At 32.3% G+C, this 24,229-nt stretch overlaps 2 protein-coding genes across 3 annotated transcripts; both read right to left on the reverse strand.

Moving 5' to 3' along the window:
• Positions 1-1,019: 1,019 nt before the first annotated feature.
• LOC107959431 (indole-3-acetic acid-amido synthetase GH3.17-like) lies at positions 1,020-16,929 on the reverse strand. Its single transcript, XM_041091725.1, has 5 exons — positions 16,589-16,929; positions 16,396-16,497; positions 15,342-16,147; positions 14,907-15,202; positions 1,020-1,531 (listed from the first exon to the last, which is right to left on the reverse strand). The coding sequence occupies exons 1-5, from the start codon at positions 16,864-16,866 to the stop codon at positions 1,271-1,273; spliced, it is 1,743 nt and encodes a 580-aa protein (XP_040947659.1). The 5' UTR covers positions 16,867-16,929; the 3' UTR covers positions 1,020-1,270.
• LOC107960880 (indole-3-acetic acid-amido synthetase GH3.17) lies at positions 1,073-5,841 on the reverse strand. 2 transcript variants are annotated; one of them, XM_016897136.2, is made up of 4 exons: positions 5,431-5,838; positions 5,238-5,339; positions 1,960-2,765; positions 1,073-1,827 (listed from the first exon to the last, which is right to left on the reverse strand). In XM_016897136.2, the coding sequence occupies exons 1-3, from the start codon at positions 5,706-5,708 to the stop codon at positions 2,627-2,629; spliced, it is 519 nt and encodes a 172-aa protein (XP_016752625.1). In that variant the 5' UTR covers positions 5,709-5,838; the 3' UTR covers positions 1,073-1,827; positions 1,960-2,626. The 2 variants fall into 2 exon arrangements, with proteins under 2 accessions (XP_016752625.1, XP_040947660.1); XM_041091726.1 differs by lacking the exons at positions 1,073-1,827; positions 1,960-2,765 and having other exon boundaries at positions 4,868-5,339; positions 5,431-5,841.
• Positions 16,930-24,229: the final 7,300 nt, after the last annotated feature.

Genomic DNA, 24,229 nt, shown 5'->3' on the forward strand with positions numbered 1-24,229 from the left:
TCCCTCAACATATGATATTAATTTAGTTATAATTTTAAAAGATTAAGCCTTAAAATTTACAAATAGGCTCAATTTCATCCTAATTCTAAAATTCAACTAAATATATAAAAATACATAAATATTTTTAAGAAATATAATAATAAATTCAACACCATTCAGCTCTCTAAAATTCTAAGTATGTCTTGTTTAGGGAAGTTGTCCTTTTTTTCCTTTTTAGAGAATTATTTTGGGGTTTTAATTTCATTAGAGAATTCTCTATAAGGCAATTCAAACATGCTTAGTAAATTTTTTTCTTTTCTTTCCATAGCCTCTACAACCAAGGAAGGGAGGGAGGGAGGTGGGAGATTTTTATTTTATTTAATAATTAATATTAATAATATAAATATAAAATTTAAATTTATTATTATTATAAATATTTTCTTATTAGGTGGGGATTTCCATCAATATCAGTATAAGTTTGATGTACTTCAAGACTCTAAGATTAATTAGAAGTAGAGTTTATTTCATTTATATGTCTTATGTGTTATGTCTATAAATATAGATTTTGATTGTGATGAATATAAGAGAAATGATTGAATGCCCTAGTATGATTTAGATATAATTGACATGTCAATAAAAACTGTTAGCATTATCGCGTCTATTTCGTGTACGTAGGTATGAGATGTGTATAATATGGAGATTGGTATTGCACTTTTGTGCTTATTTGGTGTGGTGGAGGTTAATGCCATATTTGTAATGATATGTGCTATTGGGGGAAGGATTCTATGATATGATTGCACTTTATGCACTTGGTGTGATGTAATTTTGTATTGTATGTGCTATATGGTGCAGTGGTTTAATTATTTCGTATATTCGATTTTCGAATTAATTACAGCAAATAAATGAGTAAAGATAATTCGATTTTCGAATTAATTACAGCAAATAAATGAGTAAAGATAAAGTTCATCGACGGACTTATACAAATTGCTAACTGAAGGGGCAGAGATATGTTTAAGAGACAAGTTGAACGAGCTTGAAGATTAAGATAAAGTTCATCTATTTTTCCGACATCCCATATGAGTGAATTTCGATGTACTTGGAAACATTTCACTGCACTTGTGAATCTCAAAGGACTTTATTAGCTTCCAAGATATCATGTAGCATAGCTGACATGGTATGTTTATCTAATTGTATGTCCCTACTTAACATTTCAGATATTAACACATGCCTACACAATAAAGTGAAAAGGATTATTCTCCTGAGCTTTTAAACAAGAACTGATGCAAACTAATTATAACGGTGGTTTGGGGCTGAAATACTTTCCTATCACTCTCGAATCTAGTATCTTCAAGGCTTCCTCAGATTTAATACAACTAGGTTTTTTGTATTGGCTCAATGAAGTTCCTTTGGACACAAAATAATCCATTAGTGCCTCAAAACTTCCTTGCTTTACCACCCTAATCTCCAGAGCTGCAATTATGTTCCTTTTCCTATAGATTTTATATGTATAATGCAATGACTCTTCCATTCTAGAGCAACACTCTACCATTATCTTTGGGTCAAGCTCTTTGCAATGCTTCCCTTCTTTTCCCTTGATCTCCCAAAATAAGACATAGTGACCTGGTGCTGAAGAAGTATCAACATAGCTAGTGTACTCCGTCAAGATGAATCCGAGTGGATCGAGAAGAGCCTTTGCTTCTGTCACAGCCTTGAAAAGGTCTGTTTCGCTTGTTTTTTCCTGATCAACACTTAGGATAACATTTTTCCTCTCCACAAATTGGAATTGAGGTGCATTATTGTAGAAACCACTCACCATAAGAACATCTCCAACTTTATATCGATATAATCCTGAAAGAAACAAAGGAATATCATCAAACTAGATTAGATCATTATCTAACAGGTTAATGTAGGAACTAGGAAGCAAAATGCAAAATTAGAAGATGGCATTTAATTGATTAAATTCAAAGGAGGAACTTTTACCTGCACAAGTTGAGACAACTAGTTCATAACATTGACCAACCATCACATTTACAAGATCAACAAGTTCAGTATCTTCATCGTTGCTCTTCATTTCAAAAGATTCATCACGTTCATTCTTCACAGGAAGGAATTCAAAGTAAGCCATGTTAGGGAGTAATGTGTAGGAGATATCACAAGGTTTGCATAGAGGTTCTAAGTTAAGCCCACAAAAAGTTTCCGAGCAAGCATAGAAAGCTGAAACTAAAGGGAGCCCTCGGCAATAGAACTCAAGTTCTGTAGTATACTGTCTCATAGCGCCGGTACAAATACAACCAATATACCTTGCTTTAGTCCATAGCTTTCTGATTATTCCTTCCCATGATTTACAATTGCATATGTTCTCTATCAAGTCAGCTTGCTCTGGATTAGGCTTCATGATCAATGATGCTGAATTTCTGCATCCTGAGTCGGTGATCCAATCACTTAATCGACCTGTTTTTATGTCATAGCATAGCTCTTGCCAGTGATTTTCTAGAAACTTGATACCTCTTAGCACCGTAGATGCAAAGAGTGAACCAACCTTGACAACCTCGTCTCGTTGGATTAAACCAAAAAGTAATTGACAGTATAGGCCCTGGTTGGGGTCTGGGCAAAAGATGGTCTCAATGGGGCTTGTGTAAAGCTTAGGCTAATTGGTTCTAAACTTACTCTCGTTGTATATGCTCGTTGAAACAGATGCTGCCTTGAGGCCACTAGGAGTTTCAATCTCTGGTCTGGCAAACATAAGCTCCATTCTTTTACCGGCTTGGTTGATGTCACCGAAGTGCCTTTAAATTTAGACGGATAAAGGCTTGTTTAAAATGATATGACTTTAATTAATGAAAATTAGAAATTTTATTACATTTGTATATGTAAGGAAATCACATATTTAGAATATAAAGACTTGTTTAAAAATAATAGACAATAAATAATTTAGAACTAATTATTAGTAACACGTAAAATATCTGTGATATTAAAATAAAATAAAAAATAGATTAAGTTGTGAGTAAAATGAAATTTAAACATAAAAACACATCAGATTAAAAATACTAAATTAATATAATTGTTATCATTGTTGTGTTATCAGTCCTGAGTTGGTGTTTTGTTAATTTGTGACAATAACTCAATCGAGAACATTGTTAATAATAAATTCTATCAAACATGTATGCATGTGAAAACCGCGTATTTAGAATACAATATATACAATTGATGGAGGTAATAAATTGTGCATAATAAAATTAAAACGTATAAAGAAATTAAAAAAAAAGTTTGGTTGAGTGGTAAATTTAAAGTTGTACCAATACAATTGGTTTGGATTCAAATCTCACAATATGAATAGATTTTATTAAAAAACTAAAATATCCTTAAATAATATAATTTATTTTAAGTACGGAATTTTATTTTTATAATTTTCCTAACTAAACATGTGGTGCTCAGTTAACATGTGACACCAACTTAATTAAGGAGTTTATTAATAGTATAAATACAAAAAATTAAAAAAAATATATTCTTGTTTGAAAGCTAAAATTATATATATTTTTAAGGAAGCTAAAATATTATTATATCATAGAAAATAATGCTATATTGTATAATATTTAAATATATAATAAACTTATATTAGTACTATGCATAAGTATACATATTTAAATAACTAATGATATTGTAATATATATAATATATTGGGTTAATATTTGGTATATTAGCAGTGAGCTTATTTTATTTTACAAATAATTAAAAAAAATTCATTTGTACTTTTTTTTAAATAGTTATTTTCTTTAATATTTTATTATATCCTATATAATATGTATCAACCTGTTAACCTTACTTGTAGAGTCTAAAAACTCTACTTGCAACGTGCCAAATATTTTCCCTAATACATTTAATATATTATAATATGTTTAATATCAGTTGCGAATTAAATATATCATTAATATAATGTTTTATTTAATATTAAAATGGATTATTATCCTATCAGAGTTTGAATCTTCTAATCAACAATATAATTTCATAGTTCACTTTAAGCAAAAGTGTTCATGATTTTAGCTTAAATATGATATTACCGTATTTTATATTTATCTAAGTTTAGCCCGATTTGAAATATGGATTTAAAATTGTCCAAGCTCCCCTATAGTTATAAATGTTTAACTTAAGTTTACTTTTATTTTTTGGAATTTTTTAATTTATATTATTTTTATATATTTTTTATTTATTAAAATTTTATACATAATTATCTTAATATTTACATTATAATATTACATATGAGTTAGTATTGGGCTGTCTTTTTTGATAAGAACTTTTTTAAAGAAAAAACTATACAAATAGTTACTCAATTATAAAAAAAATTCATTTTAGACACTAAAAATTATTTACAATTTAAACACCCATGTTACCTAGTTCGGCCATTTTGGTCTCTCCCGTTAAAATCACCAACAGAAGGCTGATGTGGCAATTAAAAGAATTGGTATAAAAATAAATTTAGCCCTTAACATATTATATCAATTTAGTAATTAATATAATTATATTTATTTAATATTAATATTATTAATATAAATTTTAAATTTATTATTGTTATAAATATTTTTTTATTAAGTGGATGTCCATCAATATCAAGATAAATTTTATGTACTTCAAGACTCTTAAGACTAATTAGAAGTAGAATTTATTTCATTTATATGTCTTATGTCTATAAATATGAATTTTGGAACAACATTGTACACATCTCCATTGATCAATAAAAATATGCATTTCTCTTTGTTCTCCTATTTCTTTTTCTTTTTTTTTACTTTTATTATTATTATTATTATTTATTTAATAACAATTATTATAATTTTTTGAAAATATATTTTTTATTTTTTTAGAATTAAGATCAAATTGAGATTGTAAATTTTGAAGGTTAATGTTTTAAAATTATGACTAAATTGATATAATATATAAAAAATTTAGGGCTAAATTTATTATTATACTGATTTTTTTAACTATCATGCCAACATTTGTGATTTTAACGGGAGCGAACAATATGACCTAACTAAATGATGTGATTGCTTAACTAACAATTTTTTTTTGAACTTTTAATTGTTAGATGAGTAACTACGTAGTTTACCTCTATCTTTTTATTTAATCGGAGAAGTAAACCGCAATTTATTGTTAATGGCAAGTCTAGGCAGGGGATTTTTATCCGTAATTGGTCAATGAGTAAAAGGTTTGATTTCACATGCAGTTGAATGAAAAGCTGAAAACAAGAAATTGATATGGGTTCATACCTCATCATCGGAGACTGGGCGAAGGTTCCAACTAATGCCCCCTTCTTATGATATTCAGCACTGACAGGAATCAGCTTTGGCTGCCCGCCTGAAGTCCCAGAGCTGCATTTGATCAAACAGATGATAGAACTATTAGAAGGCAGCAAACAATACCCCAAAACACACAGAAGCAAAGCAACAAATTCATGCATGCCTTAGAAAGAACCCTGTAACGGGTTCAGCTAAAAGGATATCTGATGTCTCCCCATTAGCAATCCTATCTATGTAAGGCTTGAGATCTTCATACGTAACTATGGGAACATTTTTCTTAAAGAGCTGCTTCTCGGTTTGACCATGGAGGAATCCCCTTAAATACTCTGTTCCTGCATTTCTACTTAGTATTTCCCCCAATTCCTCGTCTTGAATTTGCTCAGCATTTGTGGTCAGTTCCTCAATCATCTTCAACCCACCTTCATTCCCATTCGTTGCCATCAACCCTATTACTGAGATCCACACAGCTTCTTGTGTTTTCTTTTTTGGGGATGTTTAGTTATTGGCTAAATATAAAAAGGTTCATTGGACTAGACCCACACATGTCGACACGCATAATAAACAATGTGGCATCAATGAAATGATTAAAACATGAAAAGTTGAATTTAATGTAATTGAGTACCAATTTATGCCTCTTCCAATCTTCAAAAGCCAATGTACCTACTAATATATTAAATATTGAAATAATATTTTTTTAATATATATATATATTGACTAAGGTGCCCTTTGTGGACTTTTGATCAAAAACAATCAAACAATTCTTATTTAAATAATGATGGTGAAACATGCTTTATCAATATTAAAATAAATATAATTATATTTATAAGAAAATATTTGTATTTATTGGCCTATTCACAAAGACGGATGGGCAATGAGTGAGTAATTCGTTTACAACAGTAAACGATTTATTCTCAAGAGGCCAGAACCTTTATGAAATTATGTGGGTCATTTGATAACTACTCAAATAACAGAAAATAGAGAACTACTTTCTCAAATGATTTGCAATACTAACTCGAGTCCACAGCTAAAAGAGTATAATAAATTTAATTTTTAAAAAAAGGGGAATATTTTAAAACTAACTCAAAATACTTCCTTTTCTTTTTAATTATATTTAAAGTGACTGCCATTTTTAGAATTAAGTTTTAATAATAAATTATATTAATTAATAAATACAATCAAATAAATATTATTTTAATTTACATTTGTTTTTTAAACAAGTAAATATAATATATTTTTTTCTCATTTTAGTTTGAAATAAAATAAGGGATTAATTTTTGGTAAAAATATAATTTTTTGTACCTTTATTTCATTTTTAATAATTTACAATAATAAAATATATAATTTTATATTATTAATCCATATACTTAATTCATTCTCTAATTTATTAATTAAGATTTAAGTTACGTTTGTAAATTATGAATATAATTCAATAAAAAATAAAAAAAAAATTAATTTTTAGTAATCAGCATAATATAAAAATTTAGTATTCGCTTAACCGGAATGTAAAAGATTAAAAAAATAAATTTTTTTATTTTCTTAGATGGATTATAAGAGGAGGGTAAAATTTTAACGGTAACGCGACTTGAACTTAAATCAAACCTAGAGCGATGAACATTATTGTCATTATGCCAACACAGAGGATCAATTTTTTAATCACCCGTAGCATATATTTCAAATGTAAAAGGAAAAGAGAAGAAAATGAAAATAAAAAATTATCACCAAAATAACACCAACATTGCAAGAGGCAACCTAATGTTAGCTTACATACAATATTTTAATATACGTAAGTTTTGCTGGAAAACTTGCTTTGTATCTCCTTTACCAAATATATGAATATTTGACTGGTAAAATATTATATTATACAATCAAATTAGGGAATGTTTTTTGTTTTTCTGAAAGAATCGTGGCTAACCCTAAAAAATTGGGATTGTAGGTTTTTTTAGAATAGGATTTTTATTTATGCAAGATTTGGCTAACCCCTGAAAAGCGCCTCCAAATTGCCATCGAATCTCCATCCAAAAGCCTTGTTTATTGCCCCGTTGCTTTCCTCCAAAATAATGCTGGTCCATCGTCAAAATAGCCGCTGATCGCTCGCTATATTGGATATCGGTTAGCTAAGTTAATTTAGGTGTTTAATTTCTTGTGATATATTTGGTTTTTAATTTCAAAGTAGAGTTAGATTTATATATATATTTGGTAGTTTAAAATGTATTAGATTACTATTAAGTTGTAAATTACTTAGCGTTTAGATTTTTAATTTCATACATCAAATATAGATGATTCGTAAGTTTCAGATCAAGCAACATCACTAAAGAGTCCTCGCAATCCTTAGTTTGTGACGATGTTTTCACTTAGTCTAGCTTTGGCATGTACTTAGGTCCATCAAATTTGTGGTTTATTTTTATATTGGTTAAATATTTAGTTTAAGGAAAGCGATCTTTGTGTGTTTGAATTGAACGATTAATTTATTTGAACTTTTTAGTTTTAAATTTGATAATTAAATTTGTTAAAATGAATTAATTTGTTAATCGCATTAATTGAATGATTGACCGAGTCCGAATTTGACTGGACTCTCAAGTCAAGTTTGAGGTGTAACAATTAATCCTCAAAATTGATCGTATGTAAGAAGGCTTTAGCTTCCTTCACCTTCCCACTTTTACATAAACCTTTAAGGACCATGTTGTGCACGATAGTGTTACACTTCAAACCTTGCGTCTCTACATAATCCCAGAGATTGATCACCTCTTCTGTAAGAGCAGTTCTAGCTAAGCCCCTAACAAAGACACCGTAAGAAACAATATCAAAGGCTTGTGACTATTCTCCATTATCTCCTTGAACAAGTTCAATGCATCTTTAGCTATACCTTGAAGACAATATCCATTGATTAAAGTGGTGTAGTAAATAATATCAGGGGGAAATTACCCTTCATCTCACCAATCAATTCTACAACTTCTTCCACTTTACCTACCTTATAGATAGCATCAGCCACTACGTTAAGAAATATCCCAAATATGTTCTTCCATGCATATAAAGCCCTTTGATATAGGCATATCAACTTTCCCACAATGTATCAAACGATTCATAAGAAAATTACATGAGAATACATGTGTAAGTATAACAATTGCTTGCCTTTGAGTTCGAAACAAGATATTAATAACTTTACCAAACATTAATGTATGCCTACACAATAAAGTGAAAAGGATTATTCTCCTGAGCTTTTATTCATAGGAAGGATTAGGTAATCTTAAACAAGAACTGATGCAAACTAATTATAACGGTGGTTTGGGGCTGAAATACTTTCCTATCACTCTTGAATCTAATATCTTCAAGGCTTCCTCAGATTTAATGCAACTAGGTTTTTTGTATTGGCTCAATGAAGTTCCCTTGGACACATAGTAATCCATTAGTGCCTCAAAACATCCTTGCTTTACCACCCTAATCTCCAAAGCTGCAATTATGTTCCTTTTCCTATAGATTTTATATATATAATGCAATGACTCTTCCATTGATACGAGCCAAGGAGGTGACATTCAAGGGGTTGTTTTTTCTAGTGGTCCAATTACTCGAAGCAAGGCACGACAATTAAAATTAAAGATGAATGCTTTTGTCCAAGACTTTGTTGCTACAAATTTAATTCATCATGTTCGTGACATTGACAAATACGAGAATGCAATTCACTGGGCCAATCTTGGAATAGTGAAAGCCCATAAATTGGTGGATTAATCTTTTATGTATATTATTATTATTATTATTATTATTATTATTATTTACTTAATTCTCATTGGTTGGGACACATCATTTATGAGTTAAGTAATTTTATTGGTTAGGTTATTATTTATTTATTTTCTTAGATAATTTTAAAGAGTTTTATTAGGATTCAATTACTCTTTAAAGAGTTTTTATTATGATTCAATTACTCTTGTAATTTGCCTATAAATAGGCTTGTTCTCTACACATTGAAAGAAGAATAAAAAGAAGAGTATTTTTTTTCTTTCAAATTTGTGTGAGGCAAATTTTTTTAGAGTAGAGTGATTCTTCTCTTGCTATTTAGTTTGGAGTTTGTTACTTTCAAGGGTATTTCGGAGTTGCAAATATTCAAATTTCTTTCCCGTTCATCGGTGTTTCTAGAGGTTCTTCTTCTAGGGGTTTCGTAGGGAGCCGCTCAATCATTGGCGTTTTTGGTTACAAGTTAACCAAGGGTTCCATAGTGCAAATCTATCCTTTTTATTTATTTATTTATTTATTATTTAACTAATTTTATTCTCGTTTTATTTCTAATTTGTGTTTCTCTTGTGTCTAGATCCGGGATTCCGCATCAGTTGATATCAATTTCAGGCCATTCGGTGTTATTTTCGAAGCTAAAATCAAATCCGAAACGAGTCAAAATACCAAAAACACTTTTCATCGGTTTCGTCGATTTTTTTTAAAAAAATTTTGTGTTTATTCTCCTCTTATTCTTTAAATAAAAGCAAAAAAAACAGCAAAAACAGCAAAAAAAACAAAAAAAAAAGCAAAAAAGCGCAAAAAAGAGTAAAAAGCGCAAAAAAAATAAAAAAAAAGCAAAAAAAAAGCGCAAAAAAGAGAGAGTAAAAAGCGCAAAAAAAAAGCACAAAAAAAAAGTTGCCTACCTTTCATACGTAGGTTTCTTCTTTTCCTATTATTGTTATTATTTTTATTTTATTTTTTCCCAAAATTGAATTTTTTTCCCCTTCTTTCTTGACTCAAATATAATTAAAGCTTCAATTTTTGAAAATCTGAACACACCAAACGTTTCCGATTTTTTTGTTTTCCTTTAAATTGGGTAGAGTTTTCTTAAGTTTTCTTCTTATTAAAGGTTTTCTTTGACTCTAGAGTTAGGGATCGTTGCAGGTCTACGTTTTTTTGTTTCTCTTACGTTTTCTAACACTTTGTTTCTTCTTGTGTTAGCAGATATTAAAGGCACGCACAATTCCTTCATCCGTGTTGCCTCCATTACAAATTGCTTCGTCAAGTTTATTGGCCTCTTAAAGCAATTAGGATCTTCATTGTTTCTTTGAAGTTTGCACCTCCATTATTTGATCTTGATTAGTAACCCTCTCCAAACATATTTACAAGTTTTGAATCATTCAGAGAGTTATTCTTTTAAGAGCTAACGAGTGAGGTTATTATTATTATTTTCTTGTTCCTGTTTGTGTGATTTTTTCACAGATACCATGCCGATCACTAGATCCCAAACTAGTAAAAATGAAAAGGATGAGCAAAAAAGAGAGAACGATCCTTTGGTTGAGTTATTACAAAAAGAGATGAAAAAGTTGCAAACTCAACTCGAGCATCGCATGACCCAAATGTTACAAGAGCAAAGGGAGTATCTTGATATAAAACTTACAACTCAAAATGAGATGCCTCCTTTGGAAGATGCTGATGATGTGCATGATCATGATGAGTATGAAGAGTACATGAAGTATGGTGAGAAAGCACTTGTTGCTCGAAGGGCTTTAAATGTCCAGTTTAAAGACGAAGGGCGCGAACAAAGAGATAACATTTTCCACACGAGATGTTTGATTGGTGGACAACCTAGTTCATTGATCATCGATAGTGGAAGTTGCACCAATGTAGTGAGTTCTTCCCTTGTTGAGAAACTTGGCCTACCTTGTGTGAAGCATCCAATGCCATACTGCTTACAATGGCTGAATGATAGTGGGGAGGTAAAAGTATCTAAACAATGCTTAGTTTCATTTTCTATTGGTAGATACTCTGATAAAGTTTTGTGTGATGTTGTTCCAATGCAAGCTGGGCACATATTACTTGGACGGCCATGGCAGTTTGATCGACGAGTAAATCATGATGGTTTCCTTAACCAATATACTTTTGTGTTCCTTGGAAAGAAGTTTACTTTGGCTCCACTTCCTCCTCAAGAAGTCTACAATGATCAACTCAAACTTGCTAGTGAGATGGGTAAGGGAAGTGAGGTAAAATCATTGAAAAAGGCTGAGAGTAAAGAGGCTCTTAGTGTTAAAAGCCAACTTAAAGGCCCAACATTGGTGAGTGATTGCACACACAAGTCACGAGATGAGAAAGTGAGCTTATTCGCTAGGTTTCGAGATATCAAATTTGCTCTTTGTACAAAACAAACATTTGTAATTATTAGGTTTAGGGAAAACTTTATTTTGACTAACCCTAATACACATTTGCCTAGTTGTTTTGTTGATCTTTTGCAGGATTTTGAGGATGTATTTCCTTCTGAAATGCCTAAGGGATTACCTCATTTACGAGGGATTGAACATCAAATTGACTTTGTGCCTGGTTCGAGTATTCCGAATAGACCAGTCTATCGAAGCAATCCTGAAGAAACTAAGGAGTTGCAAAGGCAAGTTGAAGATCTCTTAGAGAAAGGGTTAATTCGTGAGAGTCTAAGCCCTTGTGCGGTCCCTGTACTTCTCGTCCCAAAAAAAGATGGTTCTTGAAGAATGTGTGTTGATTGTCGTGCTGTCAACAAGATTACGGTAAAGTATCGATATCCAATTCCTCGATTAGATGATATGTTGGATGAGCTTAATGGTGCATGCATTTTCTCTAAAATTGACTTAAAAAGTGGTTACCATCAAATAAGAATGAAACAATGTGATGAATGGAAAACTGCTTTTAAGACTAAGTATGGCCTATATGAGTGGTTAGTTATGCCATTTGGCTTAACTAATGCTCCTAGCACATTCATGAGATTAATGAACCACATACTTAGACCTTTTTTAGGAAAATTTGTCGTTGTGTATTTTGATGACATACTGATTTATAGCAAAACTTTGAATGATCATGTTGGGCATGTTAAATTAGTATTGGATGTGTTAAGGCATGAACGACTCTTTGCTAATCTTGAAAAATGCACCTTTTGTATGGATAAGCTTGTTTTTTGGGGTTTTGTGATAAGTTCTACAGGAATCCATGTGGATGAGGAGAAGGTAAAGGCAATTCAAGAATGGCCTATCCCTAAAACTGTTTCTGAGGTAAGGTCTTTCCTTGGGTTAGCCGGTTTCTACCGCAGGTTTGTTCGTAACTTTTCCACAATTGCTTCACCTTTGACTACACTTATTAAAAAGGATGTATCTTTTCATTGGACAGATAAGCAAGAATTAGCATTTAATGAACTTAAAGATAAATTGTGTAATGCTCATATTCTTGTTTTACCTAATTTTGAAAAGACCTTTGAGATTGAATGTGATGCTTCTGGTGTAGGTATAGGTGCCGTCCTCATGCAAGATAGTAAACCACTAGCCTACTTTAGTGAGAAACTTGGTGGAGCACATTTGAACTATTCGACCTATGATAAAGAGTTGTATGCCTTGGTAAGGGCATTAGAAGTTTGGCAACATTAACTTTTACCAAAGGAGTTTGTGATTCACACTGACCATGAATCACTTAAGCACTTAAAGGGACAAGGTAAGTTGAACAAGCGACATGAGAGGTGGGTTGAATTTATTGAATTTTTTCCTTATGTTATAAGGTATAAGAAAGGTAAAGATAATATTGTGGCTGATGCTCTATCAAGGAGGTACACTTTACTTAGTACTTTGCATACTAAGTTATTAGGTTTTGAGTATCTTAAAGATTTATATGCCACTGATTCTGATTTTGCAAGCATTTATGACGCATGTGAACATGGTGCATTTCATAAATTTTATAAGCATGATGGCCATCTTTTTCGAAATAATAGACTATGCTTACCAAAGTGTTCAATGCGAGAATTGTTGGTTCGAGAGGCTCATAGTGGTGGTCTTATGGGTCATTTTGGAGTCACTAAGACTCATGATGTTTTACATGAGCATTTTTATTGGCCTAACATGCGAAAACTTGTTGAGAAAATTTGCTCTACTTGCATTACTTGTAAACAAGCTAAATCCACTGTGATGCCTCATGGTCTATATATTCCTCTTCCTGTTCCTAGTTCACCTTGGACTGACATTTCAATGGATTTTATAATAGGTTTACCAAGGACAAAGCGTGGACGAGATAGCATCTTTGTGGTTGTGGATCGATTTTCTAAAATGGCTCATTTCATTCCATGCCATAAGACTGATGATGCAACCCATGTTGCCGATCTATTTTTCCGTGAAGTTGTGAGATTACATGGAATCCCAAGGACTATCGTTTCCGATAGAGATGCAAAATTTCTTAGTCACTTTTGGAAGGTGTTATGGGGTAAGTTAGGTACTAAATTACTTTACTCTACTACATGCCACCCTCAAACTGATGGTCAAACCGAGGTGGTAAATCGAGTTTTGGGATCTTTGCTTAGAGCCATAATAGGTAAGAATGTTAAATCTTGGGAAGAATGGATACCCTATGTTGAGTTTGCTTATAATCGTTCTGTTCATTCTTCCACAAGTTTTACTCCTTTTGAGATTGTATATGGCTTTAATCCACTTACTATTTTAGATTTGCTTCCTTTACCTTTGAATGAGATTGCTAATTTAGATGGTGAAAGGAAAGCTGATTTAGTGAAAGAGATCCATGAGAAGGCTCGTAAAGCCATTGAGAAAAAGAATGAGTCCAATGCACATCGAGTTAATAAAGGGCGAAAGCAAGTCTTGTTTGAACCTGGAGATTGGGTATGGGTGCATATGAGGAAGGAACGATTTCCTTCTAAGAGAAATAATAAACTTGAAGCACGAGGAGATGGACCATTCCAAGTACTCGAGAAAATAAATGACAATGCTTATCGCATTGATCTTCCTGGTGAGTATAGTGTTAGTGCTACTTTCAATGTTTCTGATCTTTCTCCTTTTGAATTTGATGTAGGTTCAGATTCGAGGACAAATCTTCTTGAAGAGGGGGAGAATGATACGAGCCAAGGAGGTGACACTCAAGGGGTTGTTTTTCCTAGTGGTCCAATTACTCGAAGCAAGGCACGACAATTAAAATTAAAGATGAATGCTTTTGTCCAAGACTTTGTTGCTACAAATTTAATTCATCATGTTCGTGACATTGACAAATACGAGAATGCAATTCACTGGACCAATCTTGGAATAGTGAAAGCCCATAAATTGGTGGATTGATCTTTTATGTATATTATTATTATTATTATTATTATTTACTTAATTCTCATTGGTTGGAACACATCATTTATGAGTTAAGTAATTTTATTGGTTAGGTTATTATTTATTTATTTTCTTAGATAATTTTAAAGAGTTTTATTAGAATTCAATTACTCTTTAAAGAGTTTTTATTAGGATTCAATTACTCTTGTAATTTGCCTATAAATAGGCTTGTTTTCTACACATTGAAAGAAGAATAAAAAGAAGAGTATTTGTTTTCTTTCAAATTTGTGTGAGGCAAATTTTTTTAGAGTAGAGTGATTCTTCTCTTGCTATTTAGTTTGGAGTTTGTTACTTTCGAGGGTATTTCGGAGTTGCAAATATTCAAATTTCTTTCCCGTTCATCGGTGTTTCTAGAGGTTCTTCTTCTAGGGGTTTCGTAGGGAGCCGCTCAATCATTGGCGTTTTTGGTTACAAGTTAACCAAGGGTTCCATAGGGCAAATCTATCCTTTTTATTTATTTATTTATTATTTAACTAATTTTATTCTCGTTTTATTTCTAATTTGTGTTTCTCTTGTGTCTAGATCCGGGATTCCGCATCATCCATTCTAGAGCAACACTCTACCATATCTTTGGGTCAAGTTCTTTGCAATGCTTGCCTTCTTTTCCCTTGATCTCCCAAAATAAGACATAGTGACCTGGTGCTGAAGAAGTATCAACGTAGCTAGTGTACTCTGTCAAGATGAATCCCAGTGGATCGAGAAGAGCCTTTGCTTCTGTCACAGCCTTGAAAAGGTCTGTTTCGCTTGTTTTTTCCTGATCAACACTTAGAATAACATTTTTCCTCTCCACAAATTGGAATTGAGGTGCATTATTGTAGAAACCACTCACCATAAGAACATCTCCAACTTTATATCGATATAATCCTGAAAGAAACAAAGAAAGGAATATCATCAAACTAGATTAGATCATTATCTAACAGGTTAATGTAGGAACTAGGAAGCATAATGCAGATTAGAACATGGCATTTGATTAATTGATTATATTCAAAACAGGAACTTTTACCTGCACAGGTTGTGACAACTAGTTCATAACACTGACCAGCCTTCACATTTACAAGATCAACAAGTTCAGTATCTTCATTGTTGCTCTTCATTTCAATAGATCCATCACCTTCATTCTTTACTGGAAGGAATTCGAAGTAAGCCATGTTAGGGAGAAATGTGTAGGAGACATCACAAGGTTTGCGTAGAGGTTCTAAGTTAATCCCACAAATAGCTTCCGAGCAAGCATATAAATCTGAAACTAAAGGGAGCCCTCTGGAATAGAACTCGAGTTCTGTAGTATACTGTCTCATAATGCCAGTACAAATACAACCAATATACCTTGCTTTAGGCCATAACTTTCTGATTATTCCTTCCCATGATTTACAATTACATATAGTTTCTATCAAGTCAGCCTGTTCTGGATTAGGCTTCATGACCAATGATGCTGCATTTCTGCATCCTGAGTCGGTGATCCAATCGCTTAATTGACCTGTTTTTATGTCATAGCATAGCTCTTGCCAGTGATTTTCTACAAACTTGATACCTCTTAACACTGTAGATGCAAAGACTGAACCAACCTTGACAACCTCGTCTCGTTGGATTAAACCAAAAAGTAATTGACAGTATAAGCCCTGGTTGGGGTCTGGGCAAAAGATGGTCTCAATGGGGCTTGTGTAAAGCTTAGACAAAATGGTTCTAAAATTACACTCGTTGTATATGCTCGTTGAAACAGATGCTGCCTTGAGGCCACTAGGAGTTTCAATCTCTGGTCTGCCAAACATAAGCTCCAGTCTTTTACCGGCTTGGTTGATGTCACCAAAGTGCCTTTAAAATTAGACGGATAAAGGCAAATAGTTAGTTTTAGGACTAAGTTGCCGTTGTAAATGCAAAAAGCAAGAAAAGCAACTATGTATATTATATCTATATATGTACAAGTAGTATTTACTAAATACGGGTGTTACAATCTGCATGGTATATTATACATATGTATTTGCTTAATATGGTAACTTATATACATGTATTCACAAGCAGCTGAAAGAAAAACTAGAAGAAAATAGGGATGGGTTCCTTACTTTATCGCAGGAGACTCGTACAAGCCACGAAATAATTCCCACTTATTAGCAACTTCAGCAGTGACAGGCATCAGCTTTGGCTGCCCGCCTGAAGTCCCAGAGCTGCATTTGATCAAACAGATGATAGAACTATTAGAAGGAATCAAACAGTACCCCAAAACACACAGAAGCAAAGCAACAAATTCATGCATGCCTTAGAAAGAACCCTGTAATGGGTTCAGCTAAAAGGATATCTGATGTCTCCCCATTAGCAATCCTATTTATGTAAGGCTTGAGATCTTCATAAGTAACTATGGGAACATTTTTCTTAAAGAGCTGCTTCTCGGTTTGACCATGGAGGTATCCCCTTAAATACTCTGTTCCTGCATTTCGACTTAGTATTTCCCCCAATACCTCGTCTTGAATTTGCTCAGCATTTGTGGTCAGTTCCTCAATCATCTTCAACCTACCTTCACACCCATTCGTTGCCATCAGCCCTATTACTGAGATCCAGACAGCTTTTTCTGTTTTCTTTTTTCTTTTTTGGGGATGTTCTAGCTATAGGCAATGGAAACTCTACCTACGCTAAATATAATAAGATTCATGGGACTTGACCCACACATGTCGGCACGCATTATAAACAATGTGGCATCAATGAAATGATTAAAACGTGAATTAGTAATATATTAGAACTAAGCATGGATATAAAATAATTATAAGAAAGTTGTATTTAATGGAGTTGAGTACCGATTTATGCCTCTTCCAATCTTCAAAAGCCAATGTAACAACTAATTTTACGCCGAAAGTGGTTTAGTTGATATGATTTATATAATTTTTTGTCATCTATTATATCTTACTTTGTTTAAGGCTTCGTTTGTTTACCTGTAAAATAAGTTAAGGAAAATATTTTCATCTTTTTTCACTGTTTGTTTGATAGAAAATGAATTCTCACCGTAAAACCTTCTCAAAAACATGAGAAAAGAAGGCTTTATTTTAGGAAAATATCTTTAACATTTTCCAAAGTTTTTTTCTGAAGCAGTAAACTAACCCAAAGCCTCTTTCCATTTCCCCCTTCCTTCCCACTCTGGTCTAGAGCTTGCAGTCAGCCAGCAACGGTTCCCAACACCAGTCGCCGGCATTCACCTTTGATTTTCCTTCTTTTCGCCTTTCGTTGTCGAAATTTGCACTGCACTAATCAACGATGGTGTTCATCTTCCTCTCTCGAAGGTAAGAATGAAAAAAAGGAAGAAATATGTGGTTGTTTTTTAGTAGCAACATGTTGTTTTGGCCCAATTTGATTGCTGGTTAATCCCTCTTTTTTATTTTTTTTTATGGTTTTTGTTATTTTTACGTTTCATCTTCCTTGAACGGTGCAAGCTGGATTCTTGTTGGTGGTAATGGAATAATTAAGATATGGTAATGATGGTGGTGGCTGAGGCACAACTAATGAGCAAAAACTCAAAGTCTTTAAGTTCACACATTATTTGTTCAAATGGGATTAGTGGGCATGATTTTGTTTTCTTCCCTTTCTTTTTTCTTCCAATAGAAATCAATTTTGTTTTCCCCTCTTTCTTGGGGTAAAAAAGAACCTTTTTTTCTTATATAAATAATTGATTAGCTCGAATTTTGACCCATTATGGTGCATCTTCTCTATTTTCCCTTCTCTAATAATTGATCTAATGAATCAATTGCATGTTTTTTCTTCTCTTTTTGTATTTCATTTCGTTGAATTATTGTTAAATACAAACAATTATAATGGAACAGAATGTTAAAAATGCTCTTTTTGAATGTTTATTTGGATGCTTTTAGTTTGCTTGTAAACTTTAAGGTAATTCAGATTCGTAATGCAACAAGATTTTGGTTAGTAATTTCCTGATAATCTGCTGCAGAAGTTATGGGTGTTATTGTTTTGGACATAATTTTGTTTTAAGTTAAAATGATCTGTGTTGACACCATTTTTTTGACAATACGGGATCGACTTGGATTTTGAAAATGAAAATGAAAATGAGAGTCGCCACCAATCCTTTTTGATGAGGTGTAATCGGAAGACCTCGAAAAGTGATTGTTTTTGATAAACGATTTGATTTTATTAAAACAATGATTTTGGTCTACGAAATTCAGAAAAATAGGTTTGGGAGTCGGTTACGTACGAAATTACTGTCTTAATGTCGAAGATTGAAAAATTTGAAAAGTTTTAAAAATACAATCCTTAAAAAAAACTCGAATAACATGGGTTAGAATTTAGGATTCTCTTATTTTGAAAGAATATCACATCCAGCACGTCAGGATACGATACTTTAAACCCTCGAAACCAAGATCACCTTATGGTTTCCAAAACCGATACTTTGAAATTTTAAGAGGATATTTGGCTATTTGGTCAAACGAGAAATCGAAACTCAACACGTTACAGCACGTTTTCTCAAATTTTCAAACGCAAAATATTACATTATTTAGAAAATTTTCCCTTTTTGAATTTGGATAAAAATTATGAAATATTTAAAAATAATATATATACAATTTGAATATATTATTTAAAAAATTTACTTGAAATGAAAAGGGGTCATACATAACTAATAGTAAATAACCATAACATGACATGCATAATAGAATAATTATATAGCCTTAATACTAACAAACCCTAATGCAAACATACATGAATAAAAGTAATGATACAAATGGCAACAGCAATAACAACGACAACCATAAAAATAACGAGCCCAAAGTTTGAAAGTATATAAAAAAATAGCAAATAAATAAATAAATAATGGAATAACATGGCACTAATGATGGTAAAAATAATATAAACAAGCCAATCAGATAATAATAATAATAAAATAAAAAACTAATATAAGTTAGATTAAAAGTTAAAGACAAGTAAATAAATAAATAAAATGTTAAATGGAATATTTAATAAAATCTTTTTTATTTAAAAATAATAAACAACAATTGAAATTAAATAGGTTAAGGATTAAACTGAAATCTGAATGAAATTTTGAAGGTTTAAATTGTAAACAAATGGAAAAAGGGGTCGTTTGGGACTGAAATGGGACACGCTCAAAGGATGAGGGACCAACTAGGCAATTTTCCAGCCTCGCAGTGCAGCGTTTCAACGCGGGCCAAAATGAAACAAATGTATAATTTATGTGGCCAAAATAAAAATAAACAATAGGGACCAGATTGCACCACGGCGAGAAAGCGGAGGAATCTATTGCGCAAATATCCCCCTAATTGAAAACAAGCGAATCCTCTCTGGTGGGTCGGGTTGTGCGTGGGTCAGAGACCAAAACGACATTGTTTTGGTCTCTGAACCCAAACTCCAAAACAGTGTCGTTTTCTAATGCTATAAAATCCAAAAAAAAATTAAATCCTTCATTTTTTCTTTTCTTCTAAAAAAAACAAAACTTTCTCTCAACTCAAACCCTCCCTCAAAATCCGGCCTAGGTTTCCTGCCGTGGCCGCTGCCGTAGCGCCACGTGGCTGGTGGCTGGTGTTGCACAAAAAAAATGTTTCAGCCTCGTTTCACAGTGCACTCCTAGGCCCGGCCCTTTTCAACCCGAGAGGCCAAAAGAAAAAAAACTATACCCCTTCTTTAAGCCCGATTCAGACAACGGCGCAAGGAGTTCTGTCAATGGAACCACTGGGCGATTTAGGTACGTTCCTATTTTCTTTTTATTTTTGTATAAAATATGTAATGGCCCAAATTCAAAATTATCAGAATAGTGGTTTCGTAACCACAAATCCGATTTAAAGAGAAATTTATTTTAATATTTTTGCATGAATATTGATATGATAGGAAAAATCGTATGAAAATATCGATAGAAAAATTTTACTGATTAAGTGGTTAGTTAGAAAAAGAAATTATTGAAGGAATTAGGTAAAAATAAGATATCGAGACTTCGATCTCATAAAACCGAGTCAAAAATATTTTTATAAATATTTATAAAGTGTTAGTAATATGGTATTAAAATTTCGTTAGAAAATATTAATGTTTGGGTAGTCAATTAAGTGAAAAGGACTAAATTGAAAAAAATGTAAAAGTTACTAGAGGGATTAAATAGCTCAATTGTGAAATGAGGAGGGACATAAATTGAAAATAACCCCAAAAGGAGATATTTTGGGCGGCATACGCTGAGAAAAATCAGGAGAATTGAAGAAATAAGGGTAAAATTGGAATATTACAAAATTTGTTTTAAAAGTTAGGACTAAAGTGGAATTATCTAGATTTCTCTTTAATTTTCTGCACTCTCATCAGCCAAAAACGTCCTAAGGGTTTCTTCAAGCTGGTTTTTCATAATTTTTGCACCAAGTGAGTTAATTCTTTCCTTTTTCTCGTAATTTTTGCGTTTCTAAGACTTTTACAACTAGGTCCTATTACTTAATTCATTAGTTTTTGATTTTATGAATGATATTGAAAGTTGATATGAATATGTGCTGGAATTTTATGAGGAAATAGGATGAAATTGATGCTTTAATTTGTTTATGAGATGATTTTATTAGGTAATTCCAATAGAAATTGATTTGTAGGACCTAATTGTGAAAAGGTTTGGAATTAAAGTTTAGTGCTGAAATTTTGATTTCCAAAGGTTATAAGGTAGTTTAAAGTGATATAATAAAGTGTTGATTGAGAAAAATCAGCTCAATTGAGAGGTTAATTGAGCAGGGATGAAATTATCATTGTTGAAAGTTTAGGGGAAAAATGGTAATTAACACCATGCACTAAAACAGTTTTGGACAGCAGCAGTATTCTAACTTTGAAAAATCACCAAAAATTGTAGAGATCGAATTAGAGGATGAATAAAATATGAAATTAAAGCTTATTTAGTCTAGTTTCTTATAAAAGAAACGTTGTAAGCAATGAAATTGTAAATCATGAGATATAATAGATTTTGTGAGACAAGGTCAGAATGAATTCGGGTTCCCCTATTCTGACTTTGGAAAATCATTAAAAATTGTACAAAAATGATTATGAGTTATAATTTATATGCTTAGAATCCTTAATGAGTCTATTTTCTGAGAAAATAAAGGGAAGCATCATCCTAATTCTGTACAGTGAGATAATTAATTTTTAGTGAAGAGGGGCAGAACTGTCATACAGTGAAACAGGGGAAAATTTAAATAATAAACTGTACTTATTGGCTAAACCAAAAATTATGAAATTTTTATGGTAAGAAGATATGTGAGTCTAGTTTCAGGGAAAATTAACGGATCTTAATTTGGAGTTCTGTAGCTCAAGATATAAATAATTTAGTGACTGTGACTCAGTGAGGCAGCTTTGAATGCACTATAAATAATAATGGAATTGTAGAGAAAGTTACATACGAACATGAAATGTATTAGATTAATGATTAAATTTATTTATTTAAATCCGGAAAATTCAAATACGAAGCAAGATCGAGGAAAAGAAAAAGTTCGGGATTAGTAGATTTTTGTTTACGAACAATTGTCGAGGTAAGTTCATGTAACTTGAATTATATTCATAAATGCTTGAAATGTTTGTTATTGATGTGAATATGATTTGGATGTTTAATGTATGATAATTGATGAAGTATTGATATTCTTGATGAAAAGAGGAAATAAATCTCGGTTGAATGAAAGGAAAAATTCGATGGATCTCTGAAAAAGGAATTGATGGTAAAAAGGATCTAGCCCGGACGGGTGATCCTATCCTGATATAGCCCTCCCGAAGAATATGTGGAAAATGGATTTAGCCCGGACGGGTAATCCGAATTAGGGTCTGAATTTAGCCTGGACTGGTAATTCAGATCCAAGCTCATTAGAGTAATTGTCGTTGCAGGGGATTTAGCCTGGACTGGTAATCCCGACAATACTCTATGAGTTTATATTACAGGGGATTTAGCCTGGACTGGTAATCCCGCTGTAATGATGAGGTTCGCGGGAGTGTGCTCTCTGAAATGGAAATGTGCGCACATGAATATGAATTGACGGACCCGGATTTGTACACTAAAGTGTACCTCTGAAAATCCATCGAAATTCCAAGTAATTCAACGGGATAAATATGGAAAAATAACAAGGAAATGGAAATCATGGAATTGATGAGCTCATCAATCATTTATCTTTGTAATGAATTTGCATGAGGTTGAGTTTGTATGTGATAGGTATATGTTTATGTGAATTGGATGTGTGCTTGTGTTATTAAATGATGGATGTATAAGTATGGTAAGTATAATTCCTGTTGCATGAACTTACTAAGCACAAAGTGCTTACCCTGTTTCTTTTTCCCCTGTTTGTAGAGTTAAGAGCTCGGAGGTCGGATTTGGTCGGAGACACATCACACTATCAATCTCGAGATCTCGGTACATAAAGGAACTTTATTTTAGAAATCAATGGCATGTATAAGCTAGTAAATTAGATGTTAATGTGAAATGAATTTATGGTTAGCCATTGGTATGGCTAACAAATTTTGGTTTTGGTATGTGATGAAATTATCTTATGAATATGATAAATCTATCTTGAAAAAAAAAATTCGGTAAAATCTGGTAATGCCTCATACTATATTTCGGCGACGAATACGGGTAGGGGGTATTACAAAATAAATATAAAAAAACAATATATCTGAAAAAAACCTTTCAAAAAGTTTTAACCTTTTCTCTTTTTTGTATTTCTTTTTAATGTCTTCGTACAAAAAGAAGCCCCCATTTTTCTTTTTACAACATTCGACTTTATAGCCGAAAGAAAATAAAAACTCAATTTTTGCTATTGTTTAGTCTTGTCTACTTCTGCTTCTCTTGTTGCGTGTTTGCAGGTGATCGTGCAGCAGTGGCAGGAGGCGTCAGACGCACATGGTAGTAAGTGGCGCGGCGCTGGAGGAAGGACTAGGGTTCTGAAACCCTAGTTCCTATTGGGTTTGGGCCATATTTTAATGTTCAGGCCCATTTTGTTTTTTTTGTTTTATTATTTGTTATCCTAGTGGGCCGGGCAAAAATGGGCCTGTATAATCTGGTTCAACTTTTTTGCTCTATTTTAGTATCAATATGAATTTATATTTTTGATTTTGCAAGTGAGTAATGTAATTTGAATCGAAAGGGTAGGTCAATTTACGCGGTGTAGCCGAGCTCAAACCATTCGAAACTCGATCTGAAATGCAAGGCTCCAAGCTCAACTTGAGTTTGATTGAATTTTGCTTTTATAGCTGAAGAGATTTGAGATAATAGTCGAATTGGATGAGCCTCAATTAAAGTGAAATATAAACTCAGTTTTTATACTCAAGTTTGGATTCAAATTGAAACAATAGTAATTAAAAAGAAAAAGCTCGATTCAGCTCTTAGACTACTTGACTCAAATACTCAAATTCAGCTCTTTCACAAGCTCGAGCTTGATTTGACGATGGTCAAGATGAATTCAAGTTTTTTCAAGCTGAAGACAAATAGCTTTTGTAATACAAGTGTTTCTTTTGCTCTCTTAGATCTACGAAGGTTGGAGGTTAGATTTTAGTGCTCTTAAAACCCGAAACTTAAGTGGTTTTGCTTGTTGTGTTTGTCACTTCCTGCTTCAATGTCTCTATCTATCTTTCTTTTCTTAATTTTGATGTTATAGGCGGTAACATTTTTTGTTTGCAATAGTTTGTCATAGGCTTACCAAGCATTTTTCTTCATTAACATTAACTTCCTTAGTTTTGGACTCTATATTCATTTTATTTTTAAGGTAATGTTATATTAAATGGTATTCCTTCATGTAATAACAGACAAATACCAAAACCATATCTGATATTGTAAATAGATTCATGATCACAACATGACAACTAATACCTTTGTATTTTCTAAAAGAGAACTTAATCGTTGATTTTAGTATAAGTTTACGTTTGTTGGTTGGTTTGTAGATGTATTTTTTATTCAAT

This window comes from Gossypium hirsutum, chromosome D04, assembly GCF_007990345.1.
Source record: "Gossypium hirsutum isolate 1008001.06 chromosome D04, Gossypium_hirsutum_v2.1, whole genome shotgun sequence".
Classification (NCBI taxonomy): Eukaryota; Viridiplantae; Streptophyta; class Magnoliopsida; order Malvales; family Malvaceae; genus Gossypium; species Gossypium hirsutum.

Coding starts and splice junctions, on each gene's coding strand:
- LOC107960880 (XM_041091726.1), bottom strand. CDS start 5,708: ATGGCAACGAATGGGAATGAAGGTGGGTTGAAGATGATTGAGGAACTG. Junction 5,340..5,430: donor GTTACAGGGTTCTTTCTAAG/GCATGCATGAAT, acceptor GATCAAATGCAG/CTCTGGGACTTCAGGCGGGC.
- LOC107959431 (XM_041091725.1), bottom strand. CDS start 16,866: ATGGCAACGAATGGGTGTGAAGGTAGGTTGAAGATGATTGAGGAACTG. Junction 16,148..16,395: donor TACGAGTCTCCTGCGATAAA/GTAAGGAACCCA, acceptor CTAATTTTAAAG/GCACTTTGGTGACATCAACC. Junction 15,203..15,341: donor AGTTGTCACAACCTGTGCAG/GTAAAAGTTCCT, acceptor TGTTTCTTTCAG/GATTATATCGATATAAAGTT.